This window comes from Chinchilla lanigera, unplaced genomic scaffold, assembly GCF_000276665.1.
Source record: "Chinchilla lanigera isolate Chin_1 unplaced genomic scaffold, ChiLan1.0 scaffold00091, whole genome shotgun sequence".
In the NCBI taxonomy this organism is placed as follows: domain Eukaryota; kingdom Metazoa; phylum Chordata; class Mammalia; order Rodentia; family Chinchillidae; genus Chinchilla; species Chinchilla lanigera.
The window spans coordinates 6661709-6687582 of record NW_004955492.1 but is presented as its reverse complement, the minus strand read 5'-3'; the positions used below and the strand labels follow the sequence as shown (position 1 = coordinate 6687582).

Genomic DNA, 25874 nt, shown 5'->3' with positions numbered 1-25874 from the left:
AGCAAAGCAGTGACCCAGTCACTGAGCGCACATGGCTCTTGGGCTCCCATGAGTAACAAGCAAACCACCATCTAATGAATGGAACTAGACTAGCTTTGCACTCCTGAAATATGGCTTCCCTATCTGGCTCTGTGCAGAGGTGTCAGCATGGGTCTCACACCATCACCCAGATAAAAAGCACCCTTCTCCATCTGCTCCACAAAACTTTACACATAAGACAGAAGTCAAGCAATGCTTTTCTTCTGTGTTGTCACTTACAAAGCCACACTAGGCAGCACACTAACCTTGGAATTCAAATTGCTCTTGACCAGCCAGGGATAGGGGCACACGCTTGCAATTCTACCACCCTGGGAGGCGTAGCAGGAGGATCCCAAGTTTGAGCCTAGCCTAGGTAATTTAGCAAGACTGTGGCTTAAAATAAAAAAATAAAAAAAATAAAAAGGGATGAGGATACAGCTCAGGGAAAAGACCCTGGGTTCAACCCCTAGTACTAAAACAAAACAAAACAAAACAAAACAAAACAAAACAAAACAAACCACAAAACCACTGTCCTTGACCTTGTGTAATGGCAGAAACTATACTTAAACCATCAATAACATATCACCATAACTTTTCTACTACAGGCAGCTATTTGAATATAAGAGCTCATATTTTCCTTTTATGTAAAGAGCAAGAAAAATGAAGATTTTAAAAGAAATATAAATCCCACCATTTAAAGAGGTTAAAAAAGACATTTCTAGATTATCTTTTAGGGGAACTACATTGTTCAGTCAGTCCTAAAAATGCAAGACACTGCCCAGAGGACAGCCAGCTACATTACCGGGTACACTCAGTCACTTCTGGCTCCTCAGGAGGAGGACTGCCTTCTGACTTCTTCCAGCCAATCACATATTTGTTTGCTGCCCCTTGTCTGTGGTAGGACTTGGACCCAGGAACCTGCTGAGCGCTGCCGTGTGACACAATGTAGACTTTGGATGTATCCAGAGATCCGCTGTTCTTGGAACAGTGTGCTGAAGGGCTTCCTGAGTGGTGAGAGCCACTAAGAGAGACAGGCAAAAGTGGCGACGCTGTCACGCTCAGCAATGTGGACCCCGCAGTTGGCTGCAAGGCTGTCCTCAGCCCTCCTCTGGGCACGTGGGCTCAGAGGGGCGGAGCAGCCTTCTTTCTACCCCTTAGCATGTCAGATGGCCTCATTCTATAGAGGCTGTAGCTGCTCATATGGAAGTCGGGGCAACACATACTTAAGGGGCATTTCAAGAGAGAGAACTTCCAACCAGTGGGCAAATTATAAGGAAAGGCGCTCAGCTTTACCTGTTACCAGGGATGGGACACCACACAGAAGACTAAGGGAGGCAACAAGGTGAGTGTGAGATAGCACCCACCAATGTGGAGTCAGCCAGGACCCAGAGCTATGGGTGACCTCTACTGTGAGTGCAGAGGAATGTGTGCAGAAGTGCACAACTGCAGGGCCCATGACCCAGTGACTCTGCACCCCAGTATGCACACATGATGCACCTGGCTCAGGTGCAAGTGAGAGCATGCGTGATGTGGACAAGACACTGCTCAAGTTCCCAGGGGCCACAGCTAGTCAATGGTGGGTGCCCAAAGTCACAGCAGACTTAACAGGCTGCATTTGTATAGATTATTCACAGTGCCCCTGAAATCACCCACTTGCAAAACCTTGAAAACATGTATATGATAGCATGAACTGTATGTTTTTTTTCCATTTGCTTTACAAAAAATTGTTTTTAATTTAGACTTCATTAAAATGGTCTTTTATCTCACTAGTACATTTTTTAAAGTTAACCTGTGAACAAATCTATGGAGCTGGTCTGATCAGCAAGACAGCACAAATTTGTTTAGTAGTAGTAGCCAGATTATAAAAGTTTTCTGTGCGGCTGGTAAATATTCCTGAATGCTGGCAATAACCTTCCATGAATCTTTTTTCCCCTACGTTCCCAGAGTTACACTGCTTATTTCTCCACTCATTTGTACTGAGGAGCACAGGGAAATAATAATGGTAAACAACAGAAAAGCACATGAGCCCTTTACCGGAGAATCCAGAACATGGATTCTCTTTTTTTTTTCTCTCCAGTTGATTTATTGCACTTCCAACACCTTGGTTAGACTAACATGAGCACTGCTCTGTATTCTGAGCCTTTATCTACATGCCCTGCCCCTAAAGGATGAAAAAAAAATTGTGTTTGGTGAATTAAAGGGCTGAGCACCAGGAGAAAACAGGCTAGACACACGCTTGCCTGCTTCTTGGGTGAGTCCTGCCTCTCCTGCTTTTCCTCACACCCGCACAGCTGGTTCTCCCTCCCTCCTACTAGTTATGGAATCACACCATATACACAGTTCTGTGCACGCTTCATTCCTACTGACTGCTACAGAGAACACTGTGTTGGGGTGGGAGGTGGGGGCTGGTGATGAAAACCTAGAATTAAAAGAATCAGCAGGGTTCCTGATGTTGCCAGGGCTCTGGCACTGTGACCTAGGAAGTCCAACCCCATGTTCCTCTCACCTCTTCCGACACTGTGACCCTGGAGTGTTGACGCCATGCTCCTCCCACGTCTTCTGAGGACTGTGAACTTGGAGCGCTGACCCCATGCTCCTTGACCCCCACTCCATCAGTTTATTAACTCTACCAGTAAGTATGCAGTACACATTCTGGTTCCTTCCTTCACTTAAGAAGTACTCAGATACCTACCAGGCATGGGGCCCTATATATACTAACTGCCGCAGATACAGGTGGACAAAAGAGGCCATGTCCCCATCTGCATCCACACACTACACTTGTTGAGGGGAAGGTGTCAATGAGTACCTTGGGGGAGGTGTTAAAAAGTAAGTACACATTGGTGTGAAACCAGAACTTGTGGGGATAGAGTGCTAGGCACTGGAGGTGACTTTAGCCAGGCTGGCCATCTAGCTCGTACCTGAAAGAGATTAATTTGCTACTTGGGCTATTCCCAGTGATAACCTAGATCCTTAGGCAGGAGGCCTCCACCCTGAGGTGACCACATATCAGCCTAAAGTGGGTGAACTGGACACGCTTGCCCTGGCTGGGCCTGGCACTGTAGTCTGCAGAATCTCCACAGGACTACAAAGATGGTTCCTTGCACTCAATGAGCGAAGCACACATAGATAGGAAGGCAGGACTGTAAATCTTACCCCTTTCCCCCCAAGCCCCACTTCATGCAGACAGGAAGTGCTGAAAAGATTCCCCACAATGACTGAATTCCACCCTGAGCAGAAGCCCACACTCCAAGTTGCAATGTGGCTTTGAAGTCACTATCACCATCAACTAACAAGTGTGAGTAAAAGGCAGTTAAGTGGCATTTTACTCAAGGCCCATCATTTGCACCACAGCTGTGCATGTACCTGTTTTAAAGTGGTGGGAGGAAGGAGGGTCGATGAGAAATCCAACCTGGCACTTGCATGAGTTTTGTAATCACCTCCTAACACATTAAATTAGTGAATGCTTAAAGAAATCAAGAAAATTATTTTAAATGCCCATCAATATCTCTTCTTCAGTTTCTATGTTCTGAAGGCAGTTTCCACAGAACTTTTACTTAGCAATACAAAGCTATCTGCGACACCAGATACGTTAGTCTAAGAAAATATCATGAAATAGTTGTCTTATTTCTAAGCTTTGAATAAGATGTCAGAAGGTTGCAAAACACCAAAAGTGTCCCGTTTTTAACTCTGTTAAATTCAGAAAAGAAAAATTCAGGTAATCAAGTTTACTGACTTAGTACTAGACTTACACTTTAAGTCAAATTACTAAACAAACTGATAAATGGGGGAGGAGGAACACTTTGAAAATAATGTGCACAACCTACACTCCTCCCTCTGCCTGGACAGAAAATAGGTCCTGGTGGATATTAAGGAGTCCACTGTCATTGGTCACCACTGCTCAGCTGCATGGCTTGCTGGCACAAAAGACCCCAGCCCAGCAGAGACCTTGAATGCCCCAAGCAATGCTCTGCCAGCCATAGCAATTAAAGGGGTAGGACTTGTTTCTTCTGCAGAAACCAGAGAAGAGGCACTATCTGGCTAGGGACAGTGGGGGCTAAACAGGGTCTGCAGGTGGCACCACAGTTTAGCCTGAGGAACAGGTTATGGAGGGCTAACACGAGGAGCCTAAGGATAGGGGACCCAGTCCTAGGCAATACCATTGGAGCCGCTGGGCCAAGTGAAACACTGACCCATGAGCCAAAGTTCCACATTAGTTGTGTGATCAGTTAGTGTGGAGTTTTCTCTGGCAACATATACATCCCTGAATGACACTCTGTGTCTCTGAGCAGGGGCCTGGGGAAGACAGGGAGAATGTCCTAGGGAGGTCTCTATCGGCAGAAGCTGCAGAGGTCTGTCCCCAACTCTATGGGCCACTGGGAACGTCCCCTACAGAAATGCCGAAGTGGCTGTGGGGCCTGAAAAACTATTCTCCTATGAGGCTGTCCAACTCCACCCGGCATTCAGAACAGTTCTGGTAAGTCAGACAGAGGTATAGAGCCAAACGGGAAAGGTCTTGGAGGTAAGATGGAGATTGACAGTGCAAGATTTTGTGAATAGCAAAATCTTGCCCACAGACAAACTGAATAAATGTATTTCTTTACCTCATCTTTGATGTGAAGGCTGTAATCACAAATTATGAGTTTTACAACCAATGTGCACTATGTCTATAGCAGTACAGTTTGTAATAGCTAAATCTTGGAAACACCCCAAATGTCTATCAGCTAATGAATGGATAAAAAAGATGTGATTTTTTTTTTTTATACAATGGAGTGCTACTCAGCCATAAAGAAGGATAGACTTGAGACATTTATAGCTAAATGAATGGATCTGGAGACCATACTCTTAAGTGAAACAAATTGGACAAACGTGTAAATATCACATTTCTGGTGTGAGAAACTGAAAGTGTAAATAAAACCCAAAATGTTTAATAGATATTGTGAAATATGAAGAAATTGTTCAAAAGCAAAGGAGAACTAGGGAGATAGAGGGGGAAAGGAAGGAAGGGAAAAGAAAAAAATGAGAAAAGAAAGATAAAATGAAAACCAAGCTTTGTAAATAAGGAGGAGACGAGTGGTTGAAGGGCAGCGAAGGGAACAGGAAAAAAAGAGGAATCAAGATATACCACGTAAGATACAAATTCCCTATGATGAGCGTGATCATTATATATATCTAAATGGCAGCAACACACTTAATAAAAAAATGTGCAGGCTTATGTCAAATGGGAATCTAAAACCACTTAGAGACAAGTATTAAACATCCACATCTACAGTACAGTTCCTTCACACTTAACCACTCCATTTAAAAAGCCCCAGGTGCCCCGCCAAACAGAGGCTCACAGTCACACTAAGGGACGTGACCTCAGGAGCAGGCGGGGCTGTGGACGCACGCACACAGAGGGAGCCCCAGTGTGTGCTGCCTCGCACCCGCCCCCGCCCCTGCACTTGGAGTTTGTGCCTTTTCTCCAGAAGATGTGGGAGTAACACTACTGGGAGGTGTCAGCGGCCCAGCTGGAGCAACTAATCTTTCTATCGATTGTTCCCTCAAATTTAAAAGAAAAGGGAAAATAAAATCACCAACACATGACTCAACCTGCACAAATAACAATTAGATTTTGGAAACAAACACTTCTTTCACAGACAGTGGGGCAAACATTGACAACTGGCCTTGGGCCTGCTCCTCAGCCCTGAGTAGGGAGGGCCCAAGGCACCAGCAGTGCAGCTGGGGATATGAGCTCACCTGGAGTGAGATGAGATCTCGCTGAGGTCACCCATGCTGCCATCAGCAGCCCCACTAGTGGAGATGGCAGAGGCGTAACCGTGCACAGCGTACATCTTGGCGGGGTCATCCTCAGGCCCCGAGACTTCAGCCCCATCAGCCCACTGTTCGGCACGACTGTGGATGAGAGACCTGCTGCCTGCCAGGTGCACAGGGCCAAGGATGGTGGCTGGCATGCAAGGGGCTGTGTCGATGCCACTGTCCGTGGATGCGCCTTTGATGTAGGTCAGCCCCAGTAGCTCTGGGTCCATCAAGTCCCCAGACCCAAAGTGCTTGTCATCACTGTTGCTGGACGTGTTACTGGACAGTGTATTACTGCTGGAGTGACTGGAGCAGCTCTTGTCTCCGATCTTGAGAGGAAAGAGGAACAGACGTGTCCTGAAGTGAATCCTGACTCAAGGCTGCTTGCTCCAATGCAGAGCAAGTGTCTGGAGCCTCACCCAACCCCTCTACTGACTCCTATGTGCACAGCGACAGAGTTTCTTTTCTCTAAAACAGCATACAAGTCCCTGCCTCAGCACTCCTCCTCCTGTAATTTGAGTTAATGGGCACCTTTTTCTTAGGTCTTTGTTTAACTACTGGTACATGAAACACAAGGGCCACAGCCTCATTAACAAGAACATAACGAATGATGGTTATACATGCTGGGAAAGGACATGACAGATTAACCAGGAGAAGGGCAGCATGTATCAAGAAAGTGTTAACAGGAGAAGGGCAGCATGTATCAAGAAAGTGTTAACAGGAGAAGGGCAGCATGTATCAAGAAAGTGTTTTGATGACAGTTACAGTGCCAGCCCCAAGTGTGGGGCAGGAGACCCAGGTTTGACCACAACTGTTCAACTTGGGATCAGGCACGTACCCTTTCTGCACTTACAGCACTGAGCTGACATGGTTCCTGTGCAGACAAAACAAAGGATTACATGCAAGCACATTGCAGCCACAAAGCACCATGGAAACTGGAGCATGCCCTCCCAGGAGCCCCAGCCAAGTTCGGTCCCACAGGCTACAAATGGGACTCTCTTCAGAGTAAAGAGATCTGGAAAAGGCTCGACTTGGATTCCAAAACGACAAAAGCAAACAGAACAGAATAAAGGTCCCTGTGTGCTCAGTGTACTTGGGCAGACACGGCCCCCACCATAGCCTCAAAGTTTAATGGGACCTCAACCAGGCGGGAGCCGAGGATAAGCCAAACCTAGGTGGTTTCCAAGCGGCTTGGCCTGTTCTCCTCTCATTCTGTCCTATCAAGTTCGTAAGTACAACCCTGTCACTTCAGTCATACACTGATTTCCTGAAGCCCATGTCTATCACCTGCCAGAGCCCCACATGAGAACTGTAGCGATGGACGTGAGTGGGCACAGCTAAGGCTAAGGCTAAGGCTGACTCAGGACAGGCTGTGGCCATGGCTCCAGGAAGAAACGCTAACTTTGCTACGACACCTGCAAAGCTCACGGATGACAGCTGAAAGAAACACCAAGAGCCAATAAAGTCTGTTCACCTGCACATTTTCAAAAGAAATCACTTCAAAACATTGGCTTTCTTTGGCAAGAACTAATGAACAATGCCTTTTTCCTATTTAACTGGAAGCTTCCTTTCACGGAGGCACAGTCCCCATGAGGCTTCCACACAATTTGTAAGGGTGGATGAGGCCCTGTGGAGCAGCACTAGCACATGTGTGCACTGGTGGTCGCTGGAGATGCATGTGAGGGTTCGCTGTGGACAGCCTCTGCCCACATGCGCCCTACGGTGTTTCTTCTGCTCCCACAGTGTTCAGTGCAAGAGTGGTTATTAGCACACCAAACATGGGGACAGAAATCCCTAAATACCAGCCTGGACACTGAGGCTGAAAAGGCTGAGATATAATCCTGGCTCTTCCAGTAATTTGCTGTAAGACTTTTCTTTGAGTTCCTTTATAAATAATGGGAACCAAAAAAAATAGCTTTTTGTTTTATCACCTTTCCTCTAAGAGCCAAATGGCATGTTCTCAAGCACAATGCACACAGGCCCACTGTGTGCTGGGATACGCTGTGTACCCTGGGCACTGCCAGGAGGTATGCTGCCCTACTATGTATCAAGATGTGCATGCTGTCCTACTATGCAACAGTCCTGACAAAGAGGGAAACCACCATGAATAAGACTTACGTGAGAAAGCTTATTAGGAGAATCTTTGCAACTTCCATCTTTCTGCAGGGCTCTTTCTTTGTAGGCGCTGAGGACTTTGGAAGGTGGGCCATGCCATTTGGATTCTGTCACATAAAGAGAGGAGAGCTGAATTCCCAACTTCTGGCAGTAGCAAGAGTAACAAAAAACAGGAAATAGAATGGTCCTGTGCATCTGGGACTTCCAGTTCTTGCCAGAGGATATGCCCCAAGAGTGGACAAAATAAGCACAGAGTAAATCTTTCATTTCCAAGAATATCACAAAATAGCCAACCACTGCCATCCATAGACCACCACAGCCACACCACAGCCACGCTGCAGCCCACCACTGCCACCCACAGCTACACCACAGTCAACCACAGCCACACCACAGCCACTCAAAGCTACACCACAGCCACTCACTGTTACACCACAACCATACCACAAATACCCAGAACCATGTCACAACTACACAACCACATCCTTTCTTCACTGGGAGACCCAGCCAATCATGTCAGCCCGGTGCAGAGGTGCTCCCCAAACACGAATTGAGAGAATGAATGAATGGACACAGAAAGGGCTGTGAGGGAGAGGCAGTGGGTCAGCACTGCCTCAGGATTCTGTGTTACCTGTAAGCCCGCTTCCTTCCACGGCATCCTCGCGCTCCCTGGCCCTGTCACACTCCAGGGGGCCTGGGCCCTGGTGCTCAAGCAGCAGAGGAGACTGACACCTGGAAAGAACGTAGAGCTTAGCCTGTCCTTGTTAAGTCACCTGCTAGCAGGGGACAGGTGTGTTGGCTTCTACAGAGGCCGTGCAGTGGAAGCCCTCACATGAGGCTGCCTTCTGGCATGTGGACGTGCAGTGTCCTTGGCCCAACCCAGCAGAGAAGCTGGGGCATTGAGAGTTAGAGCTCTACCACGGGGGTGGACAGAGCTACCTGGATGACACTTCTCACAGATATTGAAGTGGCGACCAGGGCCATGCATCATCCCTGCCAGCTAAGGAAGGGCTCACTGTTCTGGATTTTGTTTTCTATGTGTCTAATACACACAGCACTGATACATCTCAGCTATTCAATTTTTTTAAAAAAAAGAACAAAAATGCTTAACTCTAGATTATATTGAAGTGGGTTCAGTTTGTAAACACCCAAAATAAAAAAACACAATGCTAGAAAAGGAATATGTAAATCAAGGAAAATGTACTCACATTAAAATGTGGTTCTTATTTACAGAATCCAGATTACAGAAAAATACAGAAAAACTCAATTTATGTAAGAAGAAAAATAAAAAGTATCCCCTCTATGTTTAATATGCAACTAATTAGGAAAAATTACTTGACATACCGATTTTAAGAACTGTGTTGTCTAAGGAGAGGGACACATGTAACTTACACTACATAAGTACCTACTTCCAAGCCCAAACAGGGAAAGCTGGGTTCCCGGGGATGAGCTCTGCCCAGAGCTGCCCTTGCTGCCAATGACCTCTGGTGCACCCGCACCCTGTTCACGCTGGCAACCAGCTCCATACTCCCATCCCTCCATTACCAGGCGTGGCCGGGTCACTGCTGCCGGGCAGATACCACTTCCCGAGTGCGCGCCACACTTGCCCTTCTGCCCCCAGCTTTGGGTGACTTCACTGTCTCTGTCCACAAGAATCCCTGCACCTCCAGGCTTCAACAGGAAGCAAAGGCACTCCAATGCTGAGCCTGCTTTTCTGGTTTAGACTGGTGTTTCCTCCTTGGCAATTCGCATGAGGGGAAAACACCCAAGGGACTCTTGTAGAATCCCCAAATCTATAACTTTCTTGCTCAGAAAACCTTCCTTATCAAAAGGAAAAACCAGGCTCAGAAGACAGGCTAGTGAGCACTGCCTCTATGGAGATAACGAGTTTCCTAACTGGTGCCTGCCACTTAGTGAAAGCACATCAGGATTTTCACGCTCCCCAGATGGCCTCCTGGGTGAGCAGGTGCACAGTAAATGCTCTAGAATGAGTCAGAGACACTCATTTCTCCCAAAGAGACACATAGGAAGGTAGAAACAAGCAGTACCCATCATAGCCCACTTGTGGCCTCCAGGGTGCACTCCCGCCGGGTCCCGGGTCGCTGGAGGAGGACTGGTTGCTGGGAGAACTTCTGAAAGGAAGACACAGTCATTACCAGGGCACCAAGCACCTGCCAGGCCCTTTGACCCACAGGCACTGTTCTACAAACAAATTCACTTTGACTATGAAAAAGGAGGAAGAAAAACATACTGCAGTGCAAAAAAAGAGTAAATCATGGATAAATAAACTAAAAATCTGTGATGCCCCAAGACTTCAGGTGGTTTATGATTGGCAGTTAATCCCAAGGAAGAGGTATGGTGGGGCAGGCCTTCTTCATCTGAAGATTTAAAGCAGAGACCGATCCCTCCAGTGAAATATGGAAAACCAGGAATACAGCCCCAAAGAACACAGAATTATGAAGACATCACTAACTCAACTTTCCCAAAACATAACCCAAGTCATATGTTGGCTGTATACCTAAAACCTATGCAGAAATTTGGTACCACTTATTTTCATACCTCTACTAAATGCCATCCTATTTATCCTTTTTCAGACACACAAAGTGAGGGATATTTGTAAGAACTCGATGAGCTGTGTTTACTAGCTTCTCTTTGGCTGCTGGACTCCTCCTGGTTTTCCCTGCAATTTCCTAAGCTCTACTTGGTAAGTGCAGGAGGCTGTGCAGACTCCTTCCCTCTAGGTGCTGCTTGCTGCAGCTGCTCCTCTCACCACAGCTACTATGCACATTTTTGAATGTGGGGAGCTCAGAACCCAGCAATCTTTGAGTGAGGAGACCCGGAGCCAAGACAACTTCACATCAAATTAAAGTACTATTGTGTCCACTCTGGAAGGTTGCATGGAGCAGGCAGAGGATGATCACATGTTCTAGTCTCACGAAGTCTAGTTAACCCTTCCAGAGCTTACTGTGTGTCATACCTGCTTCTAGGCATTTCACTTATAATGACGCACTCAGTCCTCAGAATGCTCTGATGAGATCTGATCATTACTCTGTTTCTTTGCCAGATGAGGAAATTGGGCAACCTGGCTCCTGGTGTGTGATGACAACTTATCACAGCAGGACCTGACATACTGTCCCTAAGGAAACTCATGTGCCTCCATGCACAGAAGTATGTTAAAATGAAAATTTCAGCCTTTTTCCCTTGACAGGACCTATGCAAATTAGGAACCCCAAATTCTCACCAGTTTCTAGTGTTATTGGACTTAACATTGAACAAGTGTATTTTGTTCACTGAAAAATGAAGCTCAACATGCCCGTAATCTCAGCACTCTGGGAGGCTGAGCTGGAGGATTGTGACTTTGAATCCTGGCCGGGCAAGTGAGACTGTCTCAAAAAAAAAAAAAAAAAAAAAAGAGATGGTGTAGCTCAATTGGAAAGCCCTGAATTAAATCTCAAGTACCAATAAACAAAACAAACAAACAAACAAATAAATAACAGAAAACAAAAAACTAGTTAATTAACTCTAATTCTTTCAACAATTCCCCCTGCCATGTAACCAGACATATTCATGGGATCCAGGGATTAAGATGTGGTAATCTTTGGGGACCACTCTGCCTGCTACACATCAACTAGGCATGCTGGGATTACTCGTTATTCCAAAAATCTTTGGGTGTTTAAAACCCAAACTTTGAGAATCAGCCCACTAATCAGATAAAAATATAAAACAATAGAATGGAAGCCAACTACAGAAGTTAACTAGCAATATCAATAGTTATGTTAAATTTCATAGAGAAAAAAATCTTTCTTAGATCCACTCAATTCCTTTGCTCGGGATGAGGGAGAAAGTGGAACACTAATACTCTTGGTGTCTCTTAATGCACCACTGGCGCTGAGATGATGAAATTTCATCATTCGTGCTTTGGTTTTGCTTTATTTGTGCCCAACCATTGTATGTCTTTCTAATGGCACAGGCAGAGGAGTTCTGGAGCACATTCCCCAAAGTGCTTTGGAGAGCCCACTGACATGCAGGGCAGGTACCAGATGAAGAGGGCAGCCTGTGGTTTCGGTGGGCAAGGCAATATTGTATCAGCACTCAGCAGGAACAGGAAAGGGCTGGATTCTGAACACCACCATACTTGAGGCTCCCACCCACCACCCTTGTTCTGCCAGGAGCTCAGAACAAGCTAATGCAGAAGTGGTCTTACCAAGTACTAAGAACTTCCTGACATTTTGCCATTCTGGCCCATTTCCAACAGGCAGTGGCTTTACCTGGTGCCATCAGGCAGCTTCCGGTCGAATGAGGTGCTGCGGGGAATGGCAGCCTGGGCCTGTTGCAGCAGCTGCTGGCACTGCAGGCGGTCGGGTGTGCCAGGCACAGGCGAGGCTCGAGAGAGGGGCTGCAGGGCAGGGGTAGGCACACGATGCCATGCGTTGTTCCTCCTGAAGGGGGTCTTGTATTCGCAGGGTGCGCCCTCGCTGTCTAGCTTGTACTCCACCAGGGGGACACGGCAGAGCTCTGAGCACCCTCTGTGGGGTCGAGAAGAGATGGTGAGAAGGAGGGGCCTGGAGAGGCTTATCAGGGCTGTGCCCACCCATGAACATGGCACTGTTGTGTACTTTTGGGGGTCACCTTGATGGCACAAAGCTGCCCACCCTGAGCAGCATCGAACCTACAGTAAAGTACTGCTCCCTGTCTGTGTTTTGCCATCTGGCTGCTAGCGGGCTGGGGCTTCACCGGGCTGGTGAGGAGCTGGGCAGCTACTGGTGTGACTGTGCAGTTACCAAGTGCTCCCAACAGCCTCTCAGGCACTGTAGGTTAGTTAAACTATTTTAAATACACTTGTGGAGAAAACAAGTGGTGTCCTCTCTAAGGAGAAGTCAGAAGTCAAAGCCCAGAGATGCTGAACTCTTGCTCAAAGTCACACAGCAGAACCCTGCTGGACTGGGGGCCACAATCCAGCTTTCAAAGCCAGAAATGGGATGCCTCGTGCCAGCCTGGGGCACATACATAGAGAGTGGATGTAAATACCAACTTTCTGGTTTGTGTTGAGTATCACATGCATGCCTAAATTCATCAGTCTAAACACTGCATGTGTGCAGTTCACTATTCAGCAATCATACCTCCATCCACCTGTAAGAAAAACCTTACTAGACGAAGTGAAAAGCTTCATCTGTCTTGTTGCTTCATGCTGCAAGGAAGCCTTGGCTTAGGTACTGCCTGACAGTGGTCAGTCCACCTGGACCAGGTCAAGTGACCAGAGCACTAATGTCAGTATGCAGGCTTGGCCGACCCCAGTGGCTGTTGGTCTTTCCCTAACTGCAGTCCTTTCTTACAAAAACTCAGCACATTCACCCTCCTGAAGGCCTCAGTGCCTCTGAGAGCCCCAGGTCACACTCCGCAGCCTTTGTGTGGCACTGACTTCCCCACCGCGCCTCCAGGATCAGTGGTCACACAGCCACCAGCACTCCAGAGAAAGTGGCAAGTGGGAGAGAGGGACCATATTTTCTTTTTTCATTTATTGAAATTTGAAAACTGATTCATTTTCTTAAAGTGTGTTGGGAATAACCAGAGTATGTGAATCCACTTTTTTTAATAAATTTGATAAAATCTCAACACGGTAAGTATTTAAGATGAAAAATTAACATTTGAATGGAGACATAATATGTGTTAAAAAATGCAAACTACCTCACTATTGTTTAATACTTACTGGATGATAAAATGGTGATATTTTGGACATGTTAAGTTAAATATGTTATTTAAATCACCACATCATGGTCCCTAAGGTTACCGCCTGGAAAAATCTGCTCACGTGACCTGTCAGGCACTTAAGATACTTCAGCTGGGAAAACAGAATTTAACTCAGATGTCCCTGAGTCTCCTGCTAACCTCACAGCGCAAAAACACATCCCCCTGCTGAGCCCACAAGGCCACCTGGTGCAGCACAGCAGCACACAAGAACAGGTTAAGCCCAAACTGGGAGCACTGGCACACATCAGTAAGCCACACTGGTGAAGCACTTGGCACCCAAGCCAGACATTCTAGTTCAGCATAAGCACTGTTGATGTTTGCCCTTTTGACATCTGCTAGAGTAAGGTACTGCTCTTATAAATAACTCATTTCCATCACTGTGATATCCCACTTCTGTGATTTCCAATTATGTTGCTGACCATACAGAAGAATCAGTAGTCCCACGGGAGATGGTATCAAGTTGAAGAGAAAACACCAGCAAACAACACACCCATGCATAAAAATGGTAGTGCTCTGTCAGCATTTTTAAAAAATAATGCGAGAATATAAATCAAAATACCTCCCAAAAGAAAAAAATGACAGCTAACTTTGAAAGTAAAAAAATCTATCAGGACAACTGGAAGGTAAACTGAGGAACTCTCCAAAAATAACACAGGAGATTGTGTGGTTGTGGGTGGATAGCCAGCAAACAATATATGGGAAGAAAAGAGGCTTGCTCCCCCGACTTTTGCTCTTGCTGCTTTCGCTATCTTAAAGTGTTGCCCCTGTGCCATGCCCCCCTGCCTTGGAGTCAGCTGATTAGGATTGAAACTTTCACAAACCGTGAGCTAAATAAACCTTTTCCTCCTTAATTTTGGGAATCTGGTATTTTGTCTCAGCAACAAAAGTAACCAAGACAGGTGTCAATGAATGCTACCATTGCCTGAGTACAAGTTGGAGAACCCGACTACCACCAAAGTCAAGGTCTTGGGAGTTACAGCCTGGATGACAGCAATGTGAACCTCAAATCCTATGGACCAGGAGGCAACCAGCATTGCCTGTGCTTGTCTGGGCTTCAAGTTCATTTGACTGTTTCTTCAGAGTAAGAAGGAAAGGGAGGGGCTGGGGATTTAGCTCAGCGGCAAAAAGCGCCTGCCTGGCAAGCGCAAGGTCGTGAGTTCGGTTCCCCGTACCAGAGAAAAACCAAAAAAAAAAAGAAGAAGGAAAGGGAAAGGCAGATGGCTGAGCAGTGTGGTCTGCTTGATTCATGCCCACAGACTGCATTTAATAAGGCACTATAATTTAACTTGAATCTTACAAGGAAAACATTATATAAATGCATAATCATGACTAATATTTGTGAGAGTGATGGCAAAACCTGTGCATGCATTAGACTGAAGAACAGCTCACAATGAAATTACTTTGTTTCCTCTTTTAAATATTAAAAACTGGCATTCTTTTGCCCTAGTAAAAAGTGACTGCTCTCAAAGAATGGCTGTATTGTACCTTAAAATCAACATTAATTTTGTTAAAACATGACACTTTCATAGCACTAGTCTCATGAACTATATTTGCTTTATTTCTCTAAGAAGTCAAATACCACTGACTGCAATATAAGTTCCAGATCTAGTCAAATGTAGTTTTGCTCCATATGCATGAAAAATTCCTTCAAGGAATATCAGCCAATCTTCAGGAAATGGGCAGAGATGTAAAGAATTATAAATGAGCCTGCAGAGGTCCTCTTGATGCAGCACCAGAGGCAGACTTGCATCTGCCCTTGCACTTACCCTCTCTCCCTGGGTGGTTCTTGCCCAGGGCTCCACAGAAAACACCCTAGCTCCTCTGAAGTGGCCAACCTGGGCTGCCAGAGAGGGCCCTACAGCAAGTATCTCTGGCCAGCAGGTACAGGCCAGTGGAGACCCAAACAGATTAAAAAAGTCCTCACACAAAAATACATTTCTGAGAAAACTGAGCTGCTAATCTTGTGGGTAACTGAAACATTTTTCAAGAAAATACCTGAGGCCTCTTGTTTTCCTACAGCAGTATAAAAATTCAGATCTCACTGATATACAGGTGTAGCTTCCTTTTGACATACAAATCTAGTCCAGGGGAAGGAACTGCCCTGTTAACTTTAGGTGCGGTTTTTCAGTTTGCTTGCCAAAGAAGACACTAGAAAACATTAGAGGAGGTGGTGGGGTCACTTGCATGTGAGCATACTGATTTCCTCTTTGCTATACAAATGCACTCATCATCGACTTAGGCTTCTAATTATCCTGCTAGGTAGGAATCAATAGAAACTTAGCTTTAGGGTGAAAAACAAATATAAGCATTTCTTGTATAGCCAGTAAGTTTTCCGAGTTTAATCTCCCTTGCTTGTATTTTCTGAAAGGCAAGCCTTCCAGGTTTTGTAGACCATGAAGGTCACACATGATGTGCTAGTCAAAAAGATAACGCTACAAAGCTATAAGCTGATAAGGGTTCAGAGAGCTGGAGCCTGAGAGCATCTTCTGTTCTATTACTCATTCTGAAAAACACATTACATGTCCTTCTGAGCTCACCACAGTGGGCTTCCTCAAATGGTTTCATCCTCCACCCAGTACACCCATGAACTGGTCCACATATAGTTCCTGGGCTTTCTTCCTAGTTCCCACAGGAACACTTCGTTGATAACTGACTACCTCCTGGCTTCGGGGAGTGTCTGCTCTCACTCCTAGTTACTGAACACCCATACTCACTGCCAAGCACTGCAGTTGAAGACACCCAAGAAGCTAATAGGATGCTATCCACAGGCCACTCCTTTCCAACAGCACCTCTTTCGTCCTGGAAGAGCCTCTATTCACCACTTATAATCTGACAATTGAAAACAGAGTCACTGTGGGCTAGGCTGTAGATTGGAGTTTGAAGAATAATTCCTACCTCCACAACCTGCCCACTGGTGCCCAGATAGGTCATACAGCTTTCTGTATATGTTCCCATCAGACAGGAACACTCAGTACCAGTTAAACTGTTCTCCACCGAAAAGACAGCCTGCGCTCGGGCTGGGAACCCAGACCTGCCAAGAGGCTGCTTAGAGATGCGACAACCACTTCAGACCCTGCTCCTGAACACAGAAAGCAGCAGCTGAGGGGAAGTCAAGATTAAACGAACCAGAATACACAAAATCTGGAAGTGTAAATTTCATGAGAAAAAAGTTCATTACAAGTAGACATTAAGTTTTGCTTCCACAAAAAAGAGGAACTCAATATTAAACGCAAAAGTTTAAACTTCCATGGAAGTTCTAGATAACAGATATTTACAGAGTTTTGGAACTTTAAAAGTTCAACCTTAATAGAGCTGCAAAATCATCTTCATCTACATTTGCCTATAGAACCATGTATCATTATCCTATTATTTTATTCTTTTTATCTTACATAAAAGTAGGACACATAACTTTGTATTATACTACTGAAAAAAAATAAGAAAGAAAAAAAAGTCCTGGGGGAAGGATGAGTAGCAAAACAAAATTAAAAACCTAGAGAACTGAGACAGTTCAAAGGAAGAATGTACATTCTTACCAATAAAAAAAAAAAAAAAAAGCCAAGTGGACAAATTAGCTGAACCAGGTAAGCCTGGGCTGCATTTAATCACAAGACATACCTTGGATTTACTGTCCCAGAAATTGCCAGCTGGCTTCACTTCCTGTGGCTGCATCAGAGAACACTGAATGGAACTTGATCATCCAACAGGGAGTCTCATGCAGGCTGCCAGGTCCTCCTCAATCCCAACCCACCACCCTATTCGCACCTCAGTTTCCACCCACAACAGCTGGTTCTCCGGAACAGTTGTACCGGACAAAGGAAATCTCCACTGTTCAGAAGAGGGGTCAGAGGGCAGGCAAGGAGATGCAGCGAGTCCTCTGACTCCAGTTCAGTGCTCTTTCCAGAACAATGGCCATTTCTTGTTTTTTAGAAAGCCATCAAAGAGCAGTTTATGTAGCCCACATTGTATCATTTTCCTATGAGTTACTAAAAGAATCTTTGGAAACAAAGAAGATCCCCTCGAGTAAATTACCTGCTTTTATATTATGCACTTTGTAAAAGAACCCTTTTATAGCCCCAGGGATGAAAGCAATCACAGATATTTTAATCATTGTAATGTCTATTATGCTAATAGCCTTCTAATAGCTAAAAGAGTCTTCCCGAATCATCCAACAAGGTGACAGGGTAAGTGGTGCTCATTCACTTTCATCACAAACTCCTTCTGGTACATTAAAAAAAAAAAGAAAATCAAAAGCCTCAGAGAAGAAGAGAGCCACACAGTATAACTCACAGCAAAGGTGAGGCCTGTGTTCAGACCTACGATAGCACTAGGTAAAATATTAATGCACTTCAACACATCTCCTGTTTCACACAGAAATGGGAGACACCTAGACCACAGGTAGCAAAGGACACATCTAGATCACAAACCCACTGAACTGAGCCTTCTGGGAAAAGGTCTTGAATTCATAAGGCAAGTGTCACTGCGAAGGGACAGGAGACCATCTGGACCCCAATTGCTCATCAGCTCCCTCCCTCTCATCTAAGAAAGCACAGAGGCAGACCATGTATGTCAGGACCTAGCATAGTGCTGGACAGGCTTAGAAAGTTCTTGATGAAATCAATCGCTTTTTCTTTTCTTAGAAAGCTGGAGAGCAAGAGTAACATTTTACTGCATTATAGGCAATGTGATAAAAAAATACAATGAATGCTTGAACAGTGCCATTAATTACCCTCCCAATACTCTCCTGCTTCAAAACTCACTGATCCCGCTATTCTTACCACTTTCTGAAGCACTTTACAGTTTAAGTTTCTAACAACTGCTGTCAAAAACATTATGGTGTATCCTCATCAACCTTATTCACTGGAGCTGGCACTGTACAAATTTTCTGACTCTTGCCTAAAGTGAAAATGGCCAGGAAAGGTAAATATTTTGGATTGATTCAGGACATCAGGGGAGCCATGAAGTGCAATGAAAGATATGAAATAGGACTTTGGGAACAGCTACAAAAAGTGGCAAAAAGGATGGGAAAAGTGTGTTCAAAATGAGGGGGGTATTCTGAGGGGATTAATGGCAACGGTCTTTTACTATAATAACTTTTAAATCTTGGTTTTTTTTATCATACTGTGTACAGTATTTCAAATTTATTCAGAGAAGATCTCCCATAGCTATTTAACATCTGACTTTTGATGAATCAGGTCAAGAGGGGAGCACCTGGCAGCTATCCATTAGCAAAACCTGTTGCAGCCCTGCCAACACAAGATGCTGTTCACCTAATGGAATGTCTGGCTTCCACTCAGCCTCTTCACTCCTGCCACCTATGGGGACAGTAAAACATTCACAGTACAAAACAATACAGCGTTAAGGTACAACTGATTACCTGGATAGGGTGCTGGAGCTTTCTGCACTAGTTTGAGATCCTTATTAGTAAGTAGTAAGTCATTTCTTTTGTTTGAGAAGATCAGTTTTTAAAAGTCAGGATGTGAATAGAAGGTACAGTACTGTATTTTAGAATACCAGGTAAGAATCAAAAGAGGCCCTGAAAGCAAAGATTATGTCTGTCCTGTTCTCAGGCCCAGCGGTCAGCACAGTTTCTGAAACAAACTAGTTAGTGAACAAATGAATAAGGGAACCAAATGCAATCCACCTTAGGTTCTGCAACCCCACGTTCTCAGTTTAGGGAGGGAGACCATGATCAGAGTATCATTCTGGAGGAACTGGGCAGAGAACGCAGAACAGTGAGTAGAGGGCAGTTACCTTTAGAGCCTCCGGTTGTGTGTTGTTTTCACACTTCCATTAAAATTCATTACTGGAGGCTCCATGAGACAACACTAGCTATAATGAAACATTTATTATCTATACAAATAAACTGGAACTGTAATCTAAAAGATCTCAAGTGCAGTTTTCAACTCACCACTATGTCACAGACACATGTGCACACACATGTAATACAAAGTGCTAAACAGACAAAAGTGTGTTTTCCTTCCCAGTTCTACTCTGCTTTTCCTTCCTACTCTTTACAGCAGGCACTAAGCATCAAAAAAGAACACAAGAACTTAAAATTCTAATTTTATAGAGTTATGAGTGAATAATAATTTAGACTCATGACAGTATAAAGAAAATTTTCACTGCCTTGCACTATATAGAAAAATATGTCTTGAATAACATGTCAACAAAGTATGGAAAATCACACAAAACAGATACACCACAGCAAGGAGTCTCATTTCCATTTTTATTGGACATATTTACTAAACTCACTCACATGGTGTAACAACTCATGCATAACTCTGATGAGGTGTTACTTCCTTTATATATCAGCCTTTTAATGGTGTGTTGCCCTTAAAATGACAAGGACAGAACACTAGTCACCTCTGAGGACAGAGGCTTTTCTACACGAGTGACTGTGAACCATTCCTTGCAAAAAAAAGAACGACCTTAATGAAGCATCTTGGGCCATGGCAGATCTTCCTCTGTCTGCCTCCGATAGCTGGTGGCTGGGAAGCCTCCTGGTTGCTTCCTTCAGAACCTCATTTCCACCTGAAGAGGGCTATTCCCACATTACTCCTAGCCATTCACTCCCAATGCGCATGAATTTATTGCGGGATCTAACTTCCAGCAAGAGATTCCTTAATAAGCATTCCCAAGGGTCCTCCCTGCTTGGTGCCCTCTGGAACTCCGCACCAGAAAAGCTAAAAATGGCTCTGCCTTCCTTTCAAGCGGGGACAGCTGCACTATCCTCACCCTGGGCTGGAGAGAAGGACTTCAAAATATAGGTGGCTTTTGACTCAAACACTTGCCCCAGGAAAGACTTCATTTAATGCAGCAGCTTCCGAGTCATAAGCAGACACCTCTGACCTGTGAAAGGCCAGAAGCCAGCTATTAAATGACAGGCCTCTCATGGGGCAGCTGGGCTCTGGGTCAAATTATCTCCTCACTGACACCCTGGAAGGTCAATATGGAGCTGGTAAAATGGCAAAAATGAACTGAAACATTTCCCACGATGTTTATAACGATTAAACTGCCTTTTAGCTAATTAATCTGGCCATTTTTGTAGTTTTCATGGCACTTACATTAAGGATAGCTGTAACAGAAAAAAACTGCACATGTGCACACACAAACATGGCCATTTCAATAAATTATTCCCCTGACAAACACTAAGGGCCAATTGGTAAATGTAATTTTCCACATCATAAATCAAATGTGTAGTTACAGCCTGAGGCATATCTTTGGGTTTTTTTTTTTGTTGTGTTTGTTCATTTTTTGGTTTTATTTTTTGTTGTTGTTGTTACATAGATAATGGAACTAAAGGATGTTTCCTTTAAAAAAATGTTTCTTAATTTTATAAATGAGTACTTTTTAAAAAACATCCCCCTTTTTTAGAGCTCTAACCATGCAGAGAGAGAACAGGAGGACACCACAAACTGCCCTTTATCCATACACCACAGCACAGCACACAGGGCAGGCCTGCTGGGGACACTGTAACTATTGCAGGTGCAGTCACCAGGGCCCCTCACAGTCACAGGCAGAAAATGAACTCCAAACTGACAAAAAATATGGCTTTAAAAATCTGCAAATTCAGATTCACAGAGAATTGGAAAGGTGAATTGAAAGAGTTTTAAATGATATACGCTAGGCTGAAAACCTATCTGACTTGCAGAAATGTGGGTCACAGGCGTGCCGTTCTTGGAGTGTTTCCACCAAGCAAACAGCTAATTCAAATCTTTCTGTGTAAGAGTAAAGTACAGAAGACAGTTGTTTCAGATTCATCAAAAGGAAGAAACCTCTTATACTAAGGGAATGACAGGCATGACATTTTTACCAAAAAAAGGAAAATCCCTAAATAAATATCTTGGTTATTTTCAATATGAGAATTTGCATTTAAAACAAAGAATTAATTGTGGGAAGACAAGCTGAGGTAAGTAGTTCTCTTAAAAAAAACCCAACAACAACAACAACAAAACAAAACCTTGTTCTTGGGTAAAAAGATAATAGCTAGAACTTTTAAACTGTAGTTTTTGTTTACTTGTTTTAGCTGAAAAACAATTCAGTATTTCTTAAGAAATTACATTCTTCTAAATTATATGTTCTAAATACCAAAAATCATAATTATACCATTGCCATGACCTAGATCTCTTGAAAGCTTAAAAAATTTCTTAGTAACAACAAATCTAAAAAAAACAGGCAAGAAATATTATTTTTTAACCCAAAGAACATGTAAGATTTTTGTTCAATTCCATACTATAAGATATGATCACAAAATACAATGAATGTTTAAATAAAAAACATTATTGTAGTAAAAGACACATCGCAATTAATCCTCCTCAAAACACACCCCCCCCACTGTTCTAACACACTTATTCCATTATTTCTGGTACTTTCTGAAGCAGTTCTGAAGTCCTCCTTTGTGGATGCCAGGCCTCCTCCCTTTCTCCCACGCCAGAGACCTGGAGCTGCCTGCAGGAACCACCGGAGATGGGCCACCACCGCCAGACACTAGCCCGCGGTGTAGATTCTAGCTGGCCTACAGAGTGGCATGATGTATCCAGCTTCCTTTCACTTTTGACACCTCTCCATGATTCTTAACGTTGAGTATGATTATTTTTGGTTAATAACAGAACTGTTTTCCTACCACATCCCTCATTTCCTCTCTCCACCTACACTCTGAGCTCCCCGGCACAGCCACATTTTACTGTTTCTCCCGATAGGTGACAATGATGGCTGAGCCAGCTCAAGGCCTCTGAAGCATCATATGTAGAATGGTGGGTGGCCAGAGAGGACACTCAGTGTCCTGCTTTCCCTTGGACACACAGCTCTGACCTTTAAGAGTCCAGCTAGTCACCAGTGACTTCACATGACAGGAGGCAGCCTGGCTGTGCAGATGCCACCAACTAAAGGCCATACTAGATAATGACCATTTCTTCCAGACTGCGTATCACTGATATCAAGGACATCAGTCAGGCCCCTCCCCCCTTGGGCTCTTAGGTCAACTTCTTGAAGTCACTGAGTCCTCTCAAATTGCTTAGAGAGTTACAACTTGTCATTTGTCATACACCTACCTTTCTGAAGCCCTCTTTGCATGGCTCTAACATTCTAACACACAGTCCCACATTTTCACCCCAACCACCCCAACCACATTTTCTGAGAATCCTGCAGAACAGGTAGGGTGAGCACTGCCCAGGCCTGAGGACTTACCTCCGGGGAGAGCCATCATCGTGGGGCTGGATGATAACCACCTTCACAGTCACAGAAGTCCGGAGCAGGTCGATCATCTGCTCATGGGTTAGTGTGGCCACAGCCACTTTGCAGATTTCCACTAGTCGACTGCCTTGACGGAGACCAGCCTTCCAGGCAAAGCCAAAAGGCTCCACATCGGCGACAATGCCTTCAAAGTTCACATGGAAGCCAAGCTGGCCCAGGCCATTCCTCCTCAGTGTCATCTCCACAGTCTCGCAGCCTCTCGTCACTATCTGGGGGGAGGGAGATGGTCAGAGATGCTGGGCCTATTTTAGCACGTGCAGGTGTCTTTGTTCCTTAGTTCTCCTACCTCAGAGAGTATTACATGGCTCTGCCCTTCCTACACATTGTGCAGGCCATAAGATAAGGATGCTAAAATCCAGAGTTCTCCATAAGTAACCCTGGTAATAGGCACAAAGAAAGTACAAAAGCATCAGTACAGTTCCTGTTTCCTTTTTCAGGGAAATACTGACTCTTGATGCAGCTTTAATGGCCTAGAGCTTACATGCAATGTGGACTCTGACAATGCCCTCTGTTCGCTTCTTAAGTCACTGGACTTGGCCTATAGGCATAAATAGTCCATTGTTCTAGATGCAGTACAGCAATGGAAAAATGTGAAGACTTCCAAAACCGTGACATGTCTCAATCACAAAGTACTAAAACCTATCAGAAAACTTCATTCAACTCAAAAATATGTGGCCTACAGCACTTCTGAGCTCATGCTGAGAGGAAGCCTGTCAGCTGATGAAGGGGCACAGCAGTAGTCAGAGATATCTTGATCTCTCCCTCCGGGGTCTCTCTTCTAAAGTGACCATCTGTGCATGCTTGGTGATGAGGACCCTTCAGATCAACAGGGGCTCCCGAGCCAGGCTCCTGGGCCATCTGTTAACAGGGACGTGTGTGGAATGGTACTCCTGTGGGCAGCGGAGGGGCCATCTGTGCCTGTGGGTCATCTCTTTCTCCCTGGAAAACCCAGGCAGTGGCAGTTCCAGTGCATGTCCCTTCCAGAGTGGGAATCTACCCAGTCCCACAAAAAGGGACATGAAAGGAAGGAGGTGGTTTCAGCCCACTCGGCACACTAAGCACCAGTAATTAGTTCCTGCAACCCACAAAAGTGCTTACTGAGCGTAACTTACCATGCAATGAAAGGAAAACACAGGCTCATTAAACATCATTTGATGACTATGACATCACTTTTTTGTGGGAAATTTCAAGTTGGGAGGTATCATATCCTATCCCCCAAAGCCCAGAGGCAATGTACGAAGTTTCAGTTTAATAAATGTTCATTTCCATGAAACACACTCTGAATACACAGATACCTATTTAATGAGACCTCTGACTACAAGTACAGCTGTGGGACTGGGGCTAGTCCTGTGTATCAGCACTGTATGTTTCCATGGAAACCCATCAGCTTCAGCCAGACAAGCATGATGTTCATGAATCAGCAAAAAGGGATTTGCCAGTGTTTATCAGGGGTGAAGTTTCAAAAGACTGAAGTTTTCAAAGTCATGAAATGAACTCCTTTAAAACTTGAAGAAGCACTTTTGTGTATGTACAAGTTGACACATTTTTCCTTCACTACTTCTTCAACTATGTATTAAGCAACTTCACCAAAATACACCTAAATAAAATGTCAACTGAAATTTAACATTCATATATTAAACTCAAGAGCAACCAACCAGCCTTTTCTAGAGTCCTACAGGCTCTGTCTCTTCCACTGATTTCCACAACCCACTGGCCACCTCCCCTGCTTTGGTTTTTGTTATTTCTTTATTCCTCTGTTCCTTGCCTCTTAACAACCTCAAAGTCTGAAAGAACTGTGCTCTCCATGTATCTGGAGTCCTCACTGACACAGACTCAATTACCACCGGAAACAGTGGCCGCCTTTTAGGTACCCAGGAATGGCTGCATAATTCATGGGTCCAATGCAGGGCTCCTTGTTCAAAAGCTAGTCACAATCTCAATTTGACAACAGCAAAGCTTTGTGACCCGGCATGGGTTATTCTGAGACAGTTCTATGTGACTCACAAGGTGGTATACCACTCTAGATGTTAAGCTTTCATTACCTATCTGTATCTTCACCTATATGACACACACAATATGCCATCTTCATCACCACAGAAGGGACACTGTGATCACCAGCCAGACAGGGAAAAGCAGGATGACGTCATCCCTAGCACCCCTGCTATGGTGGCATATAACCCTTTTACTCCCTGGTAACCACCATTCTACCCCGATACTTGACCCTCTTCAGTGGCCTGTGGGTTAGTCTGTTTCTAGTATCTCACAATACAAATCATCCCAGACACTGAACATGTCTCTAAAACATATTCCTGATATTAGGCAACTTAGTCACCTTTCTAGCAGAACAGCAGAATGGAGTCCATGAAGTAGCAAATGAGGAAGAACCCAGGTGTAAACATTTTTGGAAGGTACATTTTGGAGGCTGGTAACTTTATATTTGTGCATAGCTTATTTTTTTTTTTTTTCCCCCTTGGTTTTTCTCTGGTACCAGGAACTGAACTCACGACCTTGCGCTTACCAGGCAGGCGCTTTGCTGCTGAGCTAAATCCCCAGCCCCCTGTGCAGAGCTTATGATGACTCAGTGGCCATGCAAAAAAGGGGTATTTGCAATTTGCAAAAGGCAGCATAGCTTGAGACTCACAAGTGTAACTCAAGAATCAATTCCCTAAACATATGAGTTAATCACATCCTTCCGAATTGTCCCCACACTCACAGCTGGTCCTGCACATGTACCTGCCTAAACCTGCTGAGGCCTGTTACTATCAACTGTGTTTGCAGAGATCAAGCTATTTCTCCAGGGCTAACAGACATGGATCTGATTTTTCTCTCTTACATGAAGTCTTTAATAAATTCAATAAAAATTATATTTTGTGGGAGGAGAGGGGACAAGAAATGAATAACTTTCTTCTTTTTTTCATGATTCAAAGTTAACTAGAATTTTTTCTGAT

The 25874-nt window shown here is 44.6% G+C and overlaps 1 protein-coding gene across 4 annotated transcripts in view; it reads right to left on the bottom strand.

Annotated features, from left to right (window-relative positions):
* Positions 1-25874, bottom strand: part of Sipa1l2 (signal-induced proliferation-associated 1 like 2) — a 97587-nt gene that overhangs the window by 21434 nt on the left and 50279 nt on the right. For all 4 annotated transcript variants that reach the window (XM_013504729.1, XM_013504726.1, XM_013504727.1 and 1 more), the window contains exons 9-15: positions 22861-23135; positions 12195-12452; positions 9975-10058; positions 8558-8658; positions 7933-8036; positions 5755-6143; positions 821-1039 (exon numbers count right to left, since the gene is read on the bottom strand). In XM_013504729.1, the coding sequence (XP_013360183.1) occupies positions 821-1039; positions 5755-6143; positions 7933-8036; positions 8558-8658; positions 9975-10058; positions 12195-12452; positions 22861-23135 (1430 nt within the window). The remainder of the gene's footprint in view (positions 1-820; positions 1040-5754; positions 6144-7932; positions 8037-8557; positions 8659-9974; positions 10059-12194; positions 12453-22860; positions 23136-25874) is intronic.